General features: G+C 39.0%; 1 protein-coding gene across 1 annotated transcript in view; it reads right to left on the bottom strand.

Moving 5' to 3' along the window:
- The window catches only part of agmo (alkylglycerol monooxygenase), a 54246-nt gene that overhangs the window by 31011 nt on the left and 6270 nt on the right, over positions 1-16965 (bottom strand). Inside the window, exons 2-3 of the mRNA XM_067450368.1 lie at positions 894-1024; positions 541-692 (exon numbers count right to left, since the gene is read on the bottom strand). Of these exons, the coding sequence (XP_067306469.1) occupies positions 541-692; positions 894-1024 (283 nt within the window). The remainder of the gene's footprint in view (positions 1-540; positions 693-893; positions 1025-16965) is intronic.

The raw sequence follows: 16965 nt of genomic DNA, 5'->3' as shown, positions 1-16965 counted from the left end.
AAACAATATTATCACGGAATTAAACCAGCCATTATTGCAAGAACATAAAACTAACATCCACAAGATGACTTCAGAAACAAATAACGCTTCCTACAGCACTTTAAACATAGCTAGTTTTATCGCAATGAAAAACGGTTCATTTTTTTAATTCTGGCAGGATTATCAGTGAATTATGACCTAAATTTCAGTCTTTTTTCACAGAAACGTACCATACGGCTTCAGAAGTATTATCGACCATTTTTATGGCACTCTTTCGAGTTTTATTTTTGGTCATTATATCACTATAAACTGCATGGAAGGAGATTGAAAATGACTATTTTAATAGTTCCTATTCCAGTTGGAAATGAAAGGTGTAAAATGCTATTAGTACTAGATTAAACAATTAAATGTACAAAAAAATCATAATAAAATTCACAAGAAGAAAGCAGCACACCCTGTAAATTTTGGAATGTTACGACCTTCCATTTTCACATTCAGCGAGGTCCTTTAAAGCAGATGGACGGATATAATAACAGTACATTTGGCAGGATATCCACATACCATGGGCAAATCGATGGAACCAGTAGTATCCCATGTCCACACCAAGAAATGCAAACCACCACGTCCAAGCTGAATCCCAGGTAAGCTCCAAAATACGGAAGTTGTTCCAGACATAAACATAAGCTGACAGCTCCAAACTTCTCACCACGAGCCTATAGAAAGACACACAGAGAGGAGATCATCACTAAATAAACATGTCATGGAGCGCTCAAAGCACTGCACAATATCTTTGTAAGATCAAGGGATATCTAATATACAGTCTGACTATCAACATTTTGAAATCTAAGTCAATTATTTCCTGTGATTCATATTTATAGCCATTTCTGACACTTGGGAAGTTGTTGTCAACTCACTGAGGCAGACGAGACATCATCCCTGCGGACAAAGACGTGATGAAGTCATTGGTCTTGATGCAAGGGCCATCTGCCTTTAACCATCCCAACACAACCTCCAATAATATCAAACCAATGAAATATGGTGTGGCCTACAACACACACACACACACACACACACACACACACACACACACACACACACACACACACACACACACACACACAATAAATCCAGCTGTGAATAAACAACAATTATTAGGGCCCAAGCCCTGAAAGGGCGCAGAGCCCTATTGTTCTTCTAAGGATTATTTTTCTTTTTTTTTGTTATTAGGGCCCAAGCCCTGAAAGGGCGCAGAGCCCTATTGTTCTTCTAAGGATTATTAGGGCCCAAGCCCTGAAAGGGCGAAGAGCCCTATTGTTCTTCTAAGGATTATTAGGGCCCAAGCCCTGAAAGGGCGCAGAGCCCTATTGTTCTTCTAAGGATTATTATTATTTATTATTATTTTTTTTACCGACTATTTGGGCATTTTTGGGGCCTTTCCCATGCTCGAAAACTCTTGAAACTTTGCACACGCATCAGAATGCGCGGCCATCAGGGCCGGGCTGAGGCTGGGACCCGGGCGTGGCAGGGGGGCTCGACAGCGCCCCCTAAAGTGGGCTCTGAAAACAGGGTCTATAAATCAAACACACTTGCACGTACATATATGAAACTCGGTACACATATAGAGCTCATCGGGCCGAATAACTTTTGTGCTCTAACTTATGCGTCAGCCCAACAGGAAGTGAGCTATTATGGGTTGTTCGGAAAACGCATGCTCTGGAATTTGCGATACTCCTCCTAGAAAATTGACCCGATCAGCACCAAACTCGGTCAGCATGAAGTCAAGACACTGAGGATGCCAAATTGTGAGCAACTTTTTGATATCTCAAACGGTTAGGCCGTGGCGAAGAGACGAATTTATGGCGAGAAAAAGGAAACAGGAAGTGAGTTATAACTTTTGCATACATTAATTCATTTTGATGAAACTTCAGCTGTGTGTTCGTTGTAAGAGGATGATCACATGGATATGACTTTTGTGAGTCAAAGTTATAGCGCCACCAACTGGCAGCAGGAAGTGTGTCACTTTCAAAATTGCTTTAAATCCCCATCTTATTTTCACCCGATTTACTTCAAACTTCATCAGTATTATGTCAAAACATGGCAGATATAGACATATAAATGGATTCCTGATTCTAGAAAAACTGTTGTCATGGCAACGTGTCAAAGTCTAATAATCTTTTTTGGTGTTTTTGAGACTCTTCACATGCTTGAAATTGCATGAAACTCAACACACACATCAGACATGCTGTCCAGAAGATGCAAGCAAAGATTCAGAAACGGGCGTGGTAGAGGGGCTCAGTAGCGCCATCTTTTGTCCAAAGTGGGGGGTTAGTTTTATCTACATTCACCAAACTCGGTATATATATTGTACATTTCGAGCCGGACAACTTTCTAATTTACAGTCATTAGCTGTGACCGACAGGAAGTCAGATAATTTGGTTGGAAGATAACAAGAAGTCGAAAGCGAGCTCTGAGTTTTTACCCTCTCCTCAAAAGCGATTCATTCAATCTCTTCCAAACTCGGACAACATAAAGTAAATATACAGAAGATGCTAAAATGCGAACGGTTATTGGATATCTCAAACGGTGTTCCCGTAGCAAAAGCCTAAAAAAGATAAAATAAGCACACAAGTGCCTGGTTCATTAATAAGGCTATACTCCCACCTGCTGGTTATTCTATATAGCACACAGTTTTTTTTGTTTTTTTTTGTTCAACACTTATGCTCTCACTTAAATGACCAGTAGAGGGCAATATTGTATAAGTTTTCAAGCAAAAAACCTTGCCTCTGTGTGTGTGTGAGAATGGTTTTCTAGCCTGGTGGGGACTAAAACCTGAATGCACACAGACTCATGGGGACTTCCCAATGGGTACAAAAGCTTATAAATCAGACAGAAGGAGTTCTTTTGAAAATGTAAAAATGCAGAAAGTTTTGTGTGATGGGTAGGTTTTGGGGTAGGAGCAGTGTAGGAGGACAGAATATGGTTTGTACAGCATAAAAACCATTATGTCTATGGTGAGTCCCCAAACAGATAGTGAACCAGACATGAGTGAGTGTGTGTGTGTGTGTATGTGTGTGTGTGGGGGGGGTGGGGGGGGTGGGGGGGGGGGTGGGCTGAACTGATAAGAGTTGCCTGCAGCATACTTTAGCATTACTAGTGTGTGTGTGTGTGTGTGTGTGTGTGTGTGTGTGTGTGTGTGTGTGTGTGTGTGTGTGTGTGTGTTCTTTTTTCTAGCCTGGTGGGGACTTCAACCTGAATGCACACAGACTCATGGGGACACGTGTCACTGATTTCTACAGTGAGTGTGTGTGTGTGTGTGTGTGTGTGTGTGTGTGTGTGTGTGTGTGAGAGAGAGAGAGAGAGCCACTCTTCTGTCTAAAAAGATTACCTCTCAATGCTGTGCTTTGGCCTGCTTTAAAGGATTAAACATATTATTCTGGGTTTGAATAAAAAAAATCATGTATAAAACCAGTTTATTTGTAGGGCATTGACAATATTGTTTTATATAATTAGTTAAATAATTGTGTTAATACCAATAATTATTAATAAAAATATATAAATATAAAAAAACATTACTAACAAAAGAAAAAACACATTTAATTGTCTTTAAAAAGAAAAGGAAAAAATAAGTAGTGTGTGTAACTTAAAAATGAGAAGAATAATGCCTTTTGTTTAAGGACAAAAATGAGAACCAATGAGCTACCGGCATATAGAATAACCAGAAGGTGAGAGTGTAGCCTTGTTTAGTAACCAGGTTGGATATGTCCTAGGAACACTGCTTTGAAGATAAAACTATTGTTGTTATTGCAAAACAGTGAAATAAAAACAATGATCTCTCACTGTTTAGATTTTGTGTCTGTCATTCCCCTTCCCCCTCACTCTCCCTCTCTCAGGATCACTCTATGTGTGTGTGTGTGTGTGTGTGTGTGTGTGTGTGTGTGTGTGTGTGGAGGGGGTCTCTCTCACTCTGTGTGTCGCCTTGTTTCTTGTTTTTCATAATTTAACCATTTCATATCATAGGCTATCAGCAATATCTATCACTTTATTGTGAAAAATAAGTTTAAAAAAATGTATTATATATATATTGAGCTGCAAAAAATACATTTGCACATAATTGAAAGTGATGTCCTAATACTTTTAATTGTTTTCTATAACATGGGCTTTAAAGAAGGTCATGCGCTGTGTTTGCAAAGATCACGTATGACACCTCTTTAAACTAATTATTTATTGATAAAATTCAAATGGATAAAAAAAAAAATTCACATGATCTTATAAAAGTGGCTGTTTATAATAAACTTCTATAAATTTTATGCACGCATATTACTCTTACCTGACACTGATATTAAAATCATTGTTGTGGTCTCTGTGATTTGGCTTAATTTATTTTTAAGAGAAGTGTAAGGATAATATAACTTCAGCATTTGGACAGTATTCTGCACTCATTTTGAAATTGACATTTGACATCATCTGACATAAAATTAAAGAATGAAATGTAATTGATCTCATAGATGTGACTGTTGTGGTTCCTGGTCATAGCAGCACCAGTTGCTGCAGTTAATGAGGTGAACTCAAATGAATTTGACATAGTCCCATTATTTATTTTTTCCCATATTAAATGCCTATTGGCCTGCTGTGCACAGTTAAGCTGATGCCACCGGGGTGGCGGTGCCCCCGGCTTGGGCCCGTCATCGCTGCTCGCAGCTTTAATTTGTTATTATTATTTATTATTATTTTTTTACGCGACTATTTGGGCATTTTTGGGGCCCTTCCCGTGCTCGAAAACTCTTGAAACTTTGCACACGCATCAGAATGCGCGGCCATCAGGGCCGGGCTGAGGCTGGGACCCGGGCGTGGCAGGGGGGCTCGACAGCGCCCCCTAAAGTGGGCTCTGAAAACGTGGTCTATAAATCAAACCGACTTGCACGTACATATATGAAACTCGGTACACATATAGAGCTCATCGGGCCGAACAACTTTCGTGCTCTAAGTTATGCGTCAGCCCAACAGGAAGTGAGCTATTAGGGGTAGTTGAACGCATGCTGTGGAACGCATGCTGTGGAATTTGCGATACTCCTCCTAGACGATTCACCCGATCAGCACCAAACTCGGTCAGCGTGAAGTCAACACACTGAGGATGCCAAATTGCGAGCAACTTTTTGATATCTCAAACGGTTTGGCCGTGGCGAAGAGACGAATTTATGGCGAGAAAAGGGAAACAGGAAGTGTGTTATAACTTCTGCATACATTAATTCATTTTGATGAAACTTCAGATGTGTGTTCGTTGTAGGAGGCCGATCACATGGATATGACTTTTGTGAGTCACAGTTATAGCGCCACCAACTGGCAGCAGGAAGTGTGTCACTTTCAAAATTGCTTTAAATCCCCATCTTATTTTCACCCGATTTACTTCAAACTTCATCAGTATAATGTCAAAACATGGCAGATATAGACATATGAATGGATTCCTGATTCTTGAAATACTGTTGTCATGGCAACGTGTCAAAGTCTAATAATCTTTTTATGTGTTTTTGAGACTCTTAGCATGCTTGAAATTGCATGAAACTCAACACACACATCTGACATGCTGTCCAGAAGATGCAAGCAAAGATTCAGAAACGGGCGTGGTAGAGGGGCTCAATAGCGCCATCTTTTGTCCAAAGTGGGGGGTTAGTTTTATCTACATTCACCAAACTCGGTATATATATTGCACTTTTTGAGCCGGACAACTTTCTAATTTACTGTCATTAGCTCTGACCAACAGGAAGTTAGATAATCTGGTTTGAAAATGAGAAAAAGTTGAAAGCGAGCTCTGAGTTTTTACCTTCTCCTCAAAAGCGATTCATTCAATCTCCTCCAAACTCGGACAACATAAAGTAAATATACAGAAGATGCTAAAATGCGAACGGTTATTGGATATCTCAAACGGTGTTCCCGTAGCAAAAGCCTAAAAAAGATAAAATAAGCACACAAGTGCCTGGTTCATAAATAAGGCTATACTCCCACCTGCTGGTTATTCTATATAGCACACAGTTTTTTTTTGTTTTTTTTTTCTCAACACTTATGCTCTCACTTAAATGACCAGTAGAGGGCAATATTGTATAAGTTTTCAAGCAAAAAAACTTGCCTCTGTGTGTGTGTGAGAATGGTTTTCTAGCCTGGTGGGGACTTAAACCTGAATGCACACAGACTCATGAGGACTTCCCAATGGGTACAAAAGCTTATAAATCAGACAGAAGGAGTTCTTTTGAAAATGTAAAAATGCAGAAAGTTTTGTGTGATGGGTAGGTTTTGGGGTAGGAGCAGTGTAGGAGGACAGAATATATGGTTTGTACAGCATAAAAACCATTATGTCTATGGTGAGTCCCCAAACAGATAGTGAACCAGACATGAGTGTGTGTGTGTGTGTGTGTGTGTGTGTGTGTGTGTGTGTGTGTGTGTGTGTGTGTGTGTGGGGTGGGGTGGGGGGGTGGGGGGGATGGGCTGAACTGATAAGAGTTGCCTGCAGCATACTTTAGCATTACTAGTGTGTGTGTGTGTGTGTGTGTGTGTGTGTTCTTTTTTCTAGCCTGGTGGGGACTTCAACCTGAATGCACACAGACTCATGGGGACACGTGTCACTGATTTCTACAGTGAGTGTGTGTGTGTGTGTGTGTGTGTGTGTGTTACCTCTCAATGCTGTGCTTTGGCCTGCATTAAAGGATTAAACATATTATTCTGGGTTTGAATAAAAAAATTCATGTATAAAACCAGTTTATTTGTAGGGCATTGACAATATTGTTTTATATAATTAGTTAAATAATTGTGTTAATACCAATAATTATTAATAAAAATATATAAATATAAAAAAAACATTACTAACAAAAGAAAAAACACATTTAATTGTCTTTAAAAAGAAAAGGAAAAAATAAGTAGTGTGTGTAACTTAAAAATGAGAAGAATAATGCCTTTTGTTTAAGGACAAAAATGAGAACCAATGAGCTACCGGCATATAGAATAACCAGAAGGTGAGAGTGTAGCCTTATTTGGTAACCAGGTTGGATATGTCCTAGGAACACTGTTTTGAAGATAAAACTATTGTTGTTATTGCAAAACAGTGAAATAAAAACAATGATCTCTCACTGTTTAGATTTTGTGTCTGTCATTCCCCTTCCCCCTCACTCTCCCTCTCTCAGGATCACTCTGTGTGTGTGTGTGTGTGTGTGTGTGTGTGTGTGTGTGTGTGTGTGTGTGTGTGTGTGTGTGTGTGTGTGTGGAGGGGGTCTCTCTCACTCTGTGTGTCGCCTTGTTTCTTGTTTTTCATAATTTAACCATTTCATATCATAGGCTATCAGCAATATCTATCACTTTATTGTGAAAAATAAGTTTTAAAAAATGTATTATATATATATTGAGCTGCAAAAAATACATTTGCACATAATTGAAAGTGATGTCCTAATACTTTTAATTGTTTTCTATAACATGGGCTTTAAAGAAAGTCATGCGCTGTGTTTGCAAAGATCACGTATGACACCTCTTTAAACTAATTATTTATTGATAAAATTCAAATGGATAAAAAAAAAAAAATTCACATGATCTTATAAAAGTGGCTGTTTATAATAAACTTCCATAAATTTTATGCACGCATATTACTCTTACCTGACACTGATATTAAAATCATTGTTGCGGTCTCTGTGATTTGGCTTAATTTATTTTTAAGAGAAGTGTAAGGATAATACAACTTCAGCATTTGGACAGTATTCTGCACTCATTTGAAATTGACATTTGACATCACCTGAAATAAAATTAAAGAATAAAATGTAATTGATCTCAGAGATGTGAGTGTTGTGGTTCCTGGTCATAGCAGCACCAGTTGCTGCAGTTAATGAGGTGAATTCAAATGAATTTGACATAGTCCCATTATTTATTTTTTTCCCATATTAAATGCCTATTGCCTACTGTGCACAGTTAAGCTGATGCCACCGGGGTGGCGGTGCCCCCGGCTTGGGCCCGTCATCGCTGCTCGCAGCTTTAATTATTATTATTATTATTATTATTATTATCTTTTCGCCTTTTGGGCATTTTTGGGGCCCTTCCCATGCTCGAAAACTCTTGAAACTTTGCACACGCATCGGAATGCGCGGCCAACAGGGTCTGGCAGAGGCCTTTGACCCGGGCGTGGCAGGGGGGCTCAACAGCGCCCCCTTGAAAAACAGGGTCTATATATTAAACACACTTGCACGTACATGTATGAAACTCGGTACACTAATAGATCTCATCAGGCCGAACAACTTCCGCACTCATAGTCATAAGCTTCGCCCAACAGGAAGTGAGCTATTATGGGTTGTTCGGAAAACGCATGCTCTGGAATTTGCGGTACTCCTCCTAGACGATTCACCCGATCAGCACCAAACTCGGTCAGCCTGAAGTCAAGACACTGAGGATGCCAAATTGCGAGCAACTTTTTGATATCTCAAACGGTTTGGCCGTGGCGAAGAGACGAATTTATGGCGAGAAAAGGGAAACAGGAAGTGTGTTATAACTTTTGCATACATTAATTCATTTAGATGAAACTTCAGCTGTGTGTTCGTTGTAAGAGGCTGATCACATGGATATGACTTTTGTGAGTCAAAGTTATAGCGCCACCAACTGGCAGCAGGAAGTGTGGCTTTTGTCCAAAGTGGGGGGTTAGTTTTATCTGCAGTCACCAAACTCGGTATATATATTGTACTTTTCGAGCCGGACAACTTTCTAATTTACAGTCATTAGCTCTGACCAACAGGAAGTCAGATAATTTGGTTGGAAGATAATAAGAAGTGGCAAAGCGAGCTCTGAGTTTTTACCCTCTCCTCAAAAGCGAATCATTCAATCTCCTCCAAACTCGGACAACATGAAGTAAATATACAGAAGATGCTAAAATGCGAACGGTTATTGGATATCTCAAACGGTGGTCCCGTAGCAAAAGCCTAAAAAACACAAAATAAGAACACAAGTGCCTGATTCATAAATAAGGCTATACTCCCACCTGCTGGTTATTCTATATAGCACACTGTTGTTTTTTTTTTTTTTTTTTTTTTCAACACATTCTCTCCCTTAAATGTCCAGTAGAGGACAATATTGTATAAGTTTTCAAGCAAAAAAAACTTGCCTCTGTGTGTGTGTGTGTGTGTGTGTGTGTGTGTGTGAATGGTTTTCTAGCCTGGTGGGGACTTCAACCTGAATGCACAAAGACTCATGGGGACTTCCCAATGGGTACAAAAGCTTATAAATCAAACAGAATGAGTTACTTTGAAAAGGTGAAAATGCAGAAAGTTGTGTGATGGGTAGATTTAGGGGCAGGGGCAGTGTAGGAGGACAGAATTAATGTTTTGTACAGCATAAAAACCATTACGTCTATGTTGAGTCCCCAGAAAGATAGTGAACCAGATATGAGTGTGTGTGTGTGTGTGTGTGTGTGTGTGTGTGTGTGTGTGTGTGTGTGTGTGTGTGTGTGTGTGTGAGAGAGAGAGAGAGACACTTTTCTGTCTAAAAAGATTACCTCTCAATGCTTTGGCCTGCATTAAAGGATTAAACATATTATTCTGGGTTTGAATAAAAAAATAAATGTATAAAACCAGTTTATTTGTAGGGCATTGACAATATTGTTTTATATAATTAGTTAAATAATTGTGGTAATACAAATAATTATAATTAAAAAAATATAAATATAAAAAAAATTACCCCCCCCTCTCCCTCTCTCAGGATCACTCTGTGTGTGTGCGTGTGTGTGTGTGTGTGTGTGTGTGTGTGTAGGGGGTCTCTCTCACTCTGTGTATGTCGCCTTGTTTCTTGTTTTTCATAATTTAACCCTTTCATATCATAGGCTATCAGCAATATCTATCACTTTATTGTGAAAAATAAGTTTTAAAAAATGTATTATATATATATAACACTGGTCTTCTGAACTTACAATATTTTGAGCTGCAAAAAATACATTTGCACATAATTGAAAGTGATATCCTAATACTTTTAATTGTTTTCTATAACATGGGCTTTAAAGAAGGTCATGTGCTGTGTTTGCAAAGATCACGTTTGACACCTCTTTAAACTAATTATTTATTGATTAAAATTCAAATGGATAAAAAATATATAATTTCACATGATCTTATAAAAGTGGCTGTTTATAATAAACTTCTATAAATTTTATGCACGCATATTACTCTTACCTGACACTGATATTAAAATCATTGTTGCGGTCTCTGTGATTTGGCTTAATTTGTTTTTAAGAGAAGTGTAAGGATAATACAACTTCAGCATTTGGACAGTATTCTGCACTCATTTTGAAATTGACATTAGACATCATCTGACATAAAATTAATGAATAAAATGTAATTGATCTAAGAGATGTGAGTGTTGTGGTTCCTGGTCATAGCAGCACCAGTTGCTGCAGTTAATGAGGTGAATTCAAATGACTTTGACATAGTCCCTTTATTTATTGTTTCCCATATTAAATGCCTATTGCCTGCTGTGCACAGTTAAGCTGATGCCACCGGGGTGGCGGTGCCCCCGGCTTGGGCCCGTCATCGCTGCTCGCAGCTTTAATTATTATTATTATTATTATTATTATCTTTTCGCCTTTTGGGCATTTTTGGGGCACTTAACGTGCTCGAAAACTCTTGAAACTTTGCACACGCATCGGAATGCACGGCCAACAGGGTCGGGCAGAGGCCTTTGACCCGGGCGTGGCAGGGGGGCTCAACAGCGCCCCCTTGAAAAACAGGGTCTATATATTAAACACACTTGCACGTACATGTATGAAACTCGGTACACTTATAGATCTCATCAGGCCGAACAACTTCCGCACTCATAGTCATAAGCTTCGCCCAACAGGAAGTGAGCTATAATGGGTTGTTCGGAAAACGCATGCTCTGGAATTTGCGATACTCCTCCTAGACGATTCATCCGATCAGCACCAAACTCGGTCAGTCTGAAGTCAAGACATTGAGGATGCCAAATTGCGAGCGACTTTCTGATATCTCAAACGGTTTGGCCGTGGCGAAGAGACGAATTTATGGCGAGAAAAGGGAAACAGGAAGTGTGTTATAACTTTTGCATACATTAATTCATTTAGATGAAACTTCAGCTGTGTGTTCGTTGTAAGAGGCTGATCACATGGATATGACTTTTGTGAGTCAAAGTTATAGCGCCACCAACTGGCAGCAGGAAGTGTGGCTTTTGTCCAAAGTGGGGGGTTAGTTTTATCTGCAGTCACCAAACTCGGTATATATATTGTACTTTTCGAGCCGGACAACTTTCTAATTTACAGTCATTAGCTCTGACCAACAGGAAGTCAGATAATTTGGTTGGAAGATAATAAGAAGTGGCAAAGCGAGCTCTGAGTTTTTACCCTCTCCTCATAAGCGATTCATTCAATCTCCTCCAAACTCGGACAACATGAAGTAAATATACAGAAGATGCTAAAATGCGAACGGTTATTGGATATCTCAAACGGTGTTCCCGTAGCAAAAGCCTAAAAAACACAAAATAAGAACACAAGTGCCTGATTCATAAATAAGGCTATACTCCCACCTGCTGGTTATTCTATATAGCACACTGTGTTTTTTTTTTTTTTTTTCCAACACATGCTCTCCCTTAAATGTCCAGTAGAGGGCAATATTGTATAAGTTTTCAAGCAAAAAAAACTTGCCTCTGTGTGTGTGTGTGTGTGTGTGTGTGTGTGTGTGTGAATGGTTTTCTAGCCTGGTGGGGACTTCAACCTGAATACACAAAGACTCATGGGGACTTCCCAATGGGTACAAAAGCTTATAAATCAAACAGAATGAGTTACTTTGAAAAGGTGAAAATGCAGAAAGTTGTGTGATGGGTAGGTTTAGGGGCAGGGGCAGTGTAGGAGGACAGAATTAATGTTTTGTACAGCATAAAAACCATTACGTCTATGGTGAGTCCCCAGAAAGATAGTGAACCAGATATGAGTGTGTGTGTGTGTGTGTGTGTGTGTGTGTGTGTGTGTATGTGTGTGTGTGTGTCTGGCTGTGTGTATGTGTTGTGGATGGGGGAATGGGGGATGGGCTGAGCTGATTTGAGTTACCTGCAGCATACTTCAGCATTACTAGTGTGTGTGTGTGTGTGTGTGTGTGTGTGTGTGTGTGTGTGTGTGTGTGTGTGTGCGTGTGTGTGTGTGTGTTGTTCTAGCCTGGTGGGGACTTAAACCTGAATGCACACAGACTCATGAGGACTCGTGTCACTGTAGGGACCTAAACTGAGGTCCCAATGGGTACAGAAGCTTATAAATCAGACAGAATGAGTTCTTTTGAAAAGGTGAAAATGCAGAAAGTTGTGTGATGGGTAGGTTTTGGGGTAGGAGCAGTGTAGGAGGACAGAATATATGGAGTGTACAGCATAAAAACCATTACGTCTATGGTGAGTCCCCAAAAAGATAGTGAACCAGACATGAGTGTAAGTGTGTGTGTGTGTGTGTGTGTGTGTGTGTGTGTGTGTGTGTGTGTGTGTGTGTGTGTGTGTGTGAGAGAGAGAGAGAGAGAGAGAGAGAGAGAGAGAGAGAGAGAGAGAGAGAGAGAGAGAGAGAGAGAGAGAGAGAGAGAGAGAGAGAGACTTTTCTGTCTAAAAAGATTACCTCTCAATGCTTTGGCCTGCTTTAAAGGATTAAACATATTATTCTGGGTTTGAATAAAAAAATAAATGTATAAAACAAGTTTATTTGTAGGGGATTGACAATATTGTTTTATATAATTAGTTAAATAATTGTGGTAATACAAATAATTATAATTAAAAAAATATAAATATAAAAAAAATTACCCCCCCTCTCCCTCTCTCAGGATCACTCTGTGTGTGTGCGTGTGTGTGTGTGTGTGTGTGTGTGTGTGTGTGTGTGTGTAGGGGGTCTCTCTCACTCTGTGTGTGTGTCACCTTGTCTCTTGTTTTTTCATAATTTAACCCTTTCATACCATAGGCTATCACAAATATCTATCACTTTATTGTGAAAAATAAGTAAAAAACTAAAACATATATTATATCTTTAATTAAATACTGGTCTTCTGAACTTACAAAATTTTGAGCTGCAAAAAATACATTTGCACATAATTGAAAGTGATATCCTAATACTTTTAAACATGGGCTTTAAAGAAGGTCATGTGCTGTGTTTGCAAAGATCACGTATGACACCTCTTTAAACTAATTATTTATTGATAGAATTCAAATGGATAAAAAAAAAAAATTCACATGATCTTATAAAAGTGGCTGTTTATAATAAACTTCCATAAATTATATGCACGCATATTACTCTTACCTGACACTGATATTAAAATCATTGTTGCGGTCTCTGTGATTTGGCTTAATTTATTTTTAAGAGAAGTGTAAGGATAATACAACTTCAGCATTTGGACAGTATTCTGCACTCATTTTGAAATTGACATTTGACATCACCTGACATAAAATTAAAGAATAAAATTTAACTGATCTCATAGATGTGAGTGTTGTGGTTCCTGGTCATAGCAGCACCAGTTGCTGCAGTTAATGAGGTGAATTCAAATGACTTTGACATAGTCCCTTTATTTATTTTTTCCCATATTAAATGCCTATTGCCTGCTGTGCACAGTTAAGCTGATGCCACCGGGGTGGCGGTGCCACCGGCTTGGGCCCGTCATCGCTGCTCGCAGCTTTAATATATTATTATTTTTTTTACCGACTATTTGGGCATTTTTGGGGCCCTTCCCATGCTCGAAAACTCTTGAAACTTTGCACACGCATCAGAATGCGCGGCCATCAGGGCCGGGCTGAGGCTGGGACCCGGGCGTGGCAGGGGGGCTCAACAGCGCCCCCTAAAGTGGGCTCTGAAAACGTGGTCTATAAATCAAACCAACTTCCACGTATATATATGAAACTCGGTACACATATAGAGCTCATCGGGCCAAACAACTTTCGTGCTCTAAGTTATGCGTCAGCCCAACAGGAAGTGAGCTATTATGGGTTGTTCGGAAAACGCATGCTGTGGAATTTGCGATACTCCTCCTAGACGATTCACCCGATCAGCACCAAACTCAGTCAGCCTGAAGTCAAGACACTGAGGATGCTAAATTGCGAGCGACTTTTTAATATCTCAAACGGTTTGGCCGTGGCGAAGAGACGAATTTATGGCGAGAAAAAGGAAACATGAAGTGTGTTGTAACTTTTGCATACATTAATTCATTTTGATGAAACTTCAGCTGTGTGTTCGTTGTAAGAGGCCGATCACATGGATATGACTTTTGTGAGACAAAGTTATAGCGCCACCAACTGGCAGCAGGAAGTGTGTCACTTTCAAAATTGCTTTAAATCCCCATCTTATTTTCACCCGATTTACTTCAAACTTCATCAGTATTATGTCAAAACATAGCAGATATAGACATATGAATGGATTCCTGATTCTAGAAAAACTGTTGTCATGGCAACATGTCAAAGTCTAATAATCTTGTTTGGTGTTTTTGAGACTCTTCACATGCTTGAAATTGCATGAAACTCAACACACACATCAGACATGCTGTCCAGAAGATGCAAGCAAAGATTCAGAAACGGGCGTGGTAGAGGGGCTCAGTAGCGCCATCTTTTGTCCAAAGCGGGGGGTTAGTTTTATCTACATTCACCAAACTCGGTATATATATTGTACATTTCGAGCCGGACAACTTTCTAATTTAAAGTCATTAGCTCTGACCAACAGGAAGTCAGATAATTTGGTTGGAAGATAACAAGAAGTGGAAAGCGAGCTCTTAGTTTTTATCTTCTCCTCAAAAGCGATTCATTCAATCTTCTCCAAACTCGGACAACATGAAGTAAATATACAGAAGATGCTAAAATGCGAACGGTTATTGGATATCTCAAACGGTGTTCCCGTAGCAAAAGCCTAAAAAACACAATATAAGCACACAAGTGCCTGGTTCATAAATAAGGCTATACTCCCACCTGCTGGTTATTCTCTATATCACACTGGCTGTTTTTCTGTTTTTTTCCCCCTGTTTTTTCAACACTTATGCACTCCCTTAAATGACCAGTAGAGGGCAATATTGTATAAGTTTTCAAGCAAAAAACCTTGCCTCTGTGTGTGTGTGTGAATGGTTTTCTAGCCTGGTGGGGACTTAAACCTGAATGCACACAGACTCATGGGGACTTCCCAATGGGTACAAAAGCTAATAAAATCAGAATGAGTTCTTTTGAAGAAAGTTTTGTGTGATGGGTAGGTTTAGGGGCAGGAGCAGTGTAGGAGGACAGAATATATGGTTTGTACAGCATAAAAACCATTACGTCTATGAGTCCCCAGAAAGATAGTGAACCAGACATGAGTGTGTGTGTATGTGTGTGTGTTTGTGGGTGGGTGTGTGTGTTGCGGATGGGGGATGGTGGATGGGCTTAACTGATAAGAGTTGCCTGCAGCATACTTCAGCATTACTACTGTGTGTGTGTGTGTGTGTGTGTGTGTGTGTGTGTGTGTGTGTGTGTGTGTGTGTGTGTGTGTGTGTGTGTGTGTGTGTGTGTGTGTGTGTGTTCTTTTTTCTAGCCTGGTGGGGACTTCAACCTGAATGCACACAGACTCATGGGGACACGTGTCACTGATTTCTACAGTGTGTGTGTGTGTGTGTGTGTGTGTGTGTGTGTGTGTGTGAGCCACTCTTCTGTCTAAAAAGATTACCTCTCAATGCTGTGCTTTGGCCTGCATTAAAGCATAAAACATTTTATTCTGGGTTTGAATAAAAAAAATAATGTATAAAACCAGTTTATTTGTAGGGCATTGACAATATTGTTTTATATAATTAGTTAAATAATTGTGTTAATACAAATAATTATTAATAAAAAAATATAAATATAAAAAAACACTACTAACAAAAGAAAAAAAACACATTTAATTGTCTTTAAAAAAAAAGAAAAAAAGTAGTGTGTGTAACTTAAAAAATGAGAAGATTAATGCCTTTTGTTTAAATATAAATATAGAATAACTAAATATAGAATAACCAGAAGGTGGGAGTGTAGCCTTATTTAGTAACCAGGTTGGATATGTCCTAGAGAACACTGTTTTGAAGATAAAACTATATTGTTGATATATTAAAACAGTGTTTTCAGACAGTGAAATAAAAACAATGTTCTCTCACTGTTTAGATTTTGTGTCTGTCATTCCCCTCCCCCTCACTCTCCCTCTCTCAGGATCACTCTGTGTGTGTGTGTGTGTGTGTGTGTGTGTGTGTGTGTGGAGGGGGTCTCTCTCACTGTGTGTGTGTGTGTGTGTGTGTGTGTGTGTGTGTGTGTGTGTGTGTGTGTGTGTGTGTGTGTGTGTGTGTGTGTGTGTGTGTGTGTGTGTGTGTGTGTGTGTGTGTGTGTGTGTGTGTGTGTGGAGGGGGTCTCTCTCACTGTGTGTGTGTGTGTGTGTGTGTGTGTGTGTGTGTGGAGGGGGTCTCTCTCACTCTGTCTGTGTCACCTTGTCTCTTGTTTTTTCATAATTTAACCCTTTCATATCATAATTGCTATCAGCAATATCTATCACTTTATTGTGAAAAATAAGTTTAAAAAAATGTATTATATATATATAATACTGGTCTTCTGAACTTACAATATTTTGAGCTGCAAAAAATACATTTGCACATAATTGAAAGTTATATCCTAATACTTTTAATTGTTTTCTATAACATGGGCTTTAAAGAAGGTCATGTGCTGTGTTTGCAAAGATCACGTATGATACCTCTTTAAACTAATTATTTATTGATAGAATTCAAATGGATAAAAAAATTAAATTTCACATGAATTTATAAAAGTGGCTGTTTATAATAAACTTCCTTAAATTATATGCACGCATATTACTCTTACCTGACACTGATATTAAAATCATAGTTGCGGTCTCTGTGATTTGGCTTAATTAATTAATTAATTTATTTATATTTAAAAAAAATATTGAATGCCACACATATTGAAATAAAAACAAGCATGCTTTTTGTAGCATAAGACTGGTGAACAATCACAAGCTACAGTAGGTCA

Source organism: Pseudorasbora parva, chromosome 8 (assembly GCF_024679245.1).
Source record: "Pseudorasbora parva isolate DD20220531a chromosome 8, ASM2467924v1, whole genome shotgun sequence".
NCBI classification, from domain to species: Eukaryota; Metazoa; Chordata; class Actinopteri; order Cypriniformes; family Gobionidae; genus Pseudorasbora; species Pseudorasbora parva.
Note: the sequence above shows the minus strand (reverse complement) of the source record. Positions and strands in the feature narration are given on the sequence as shown.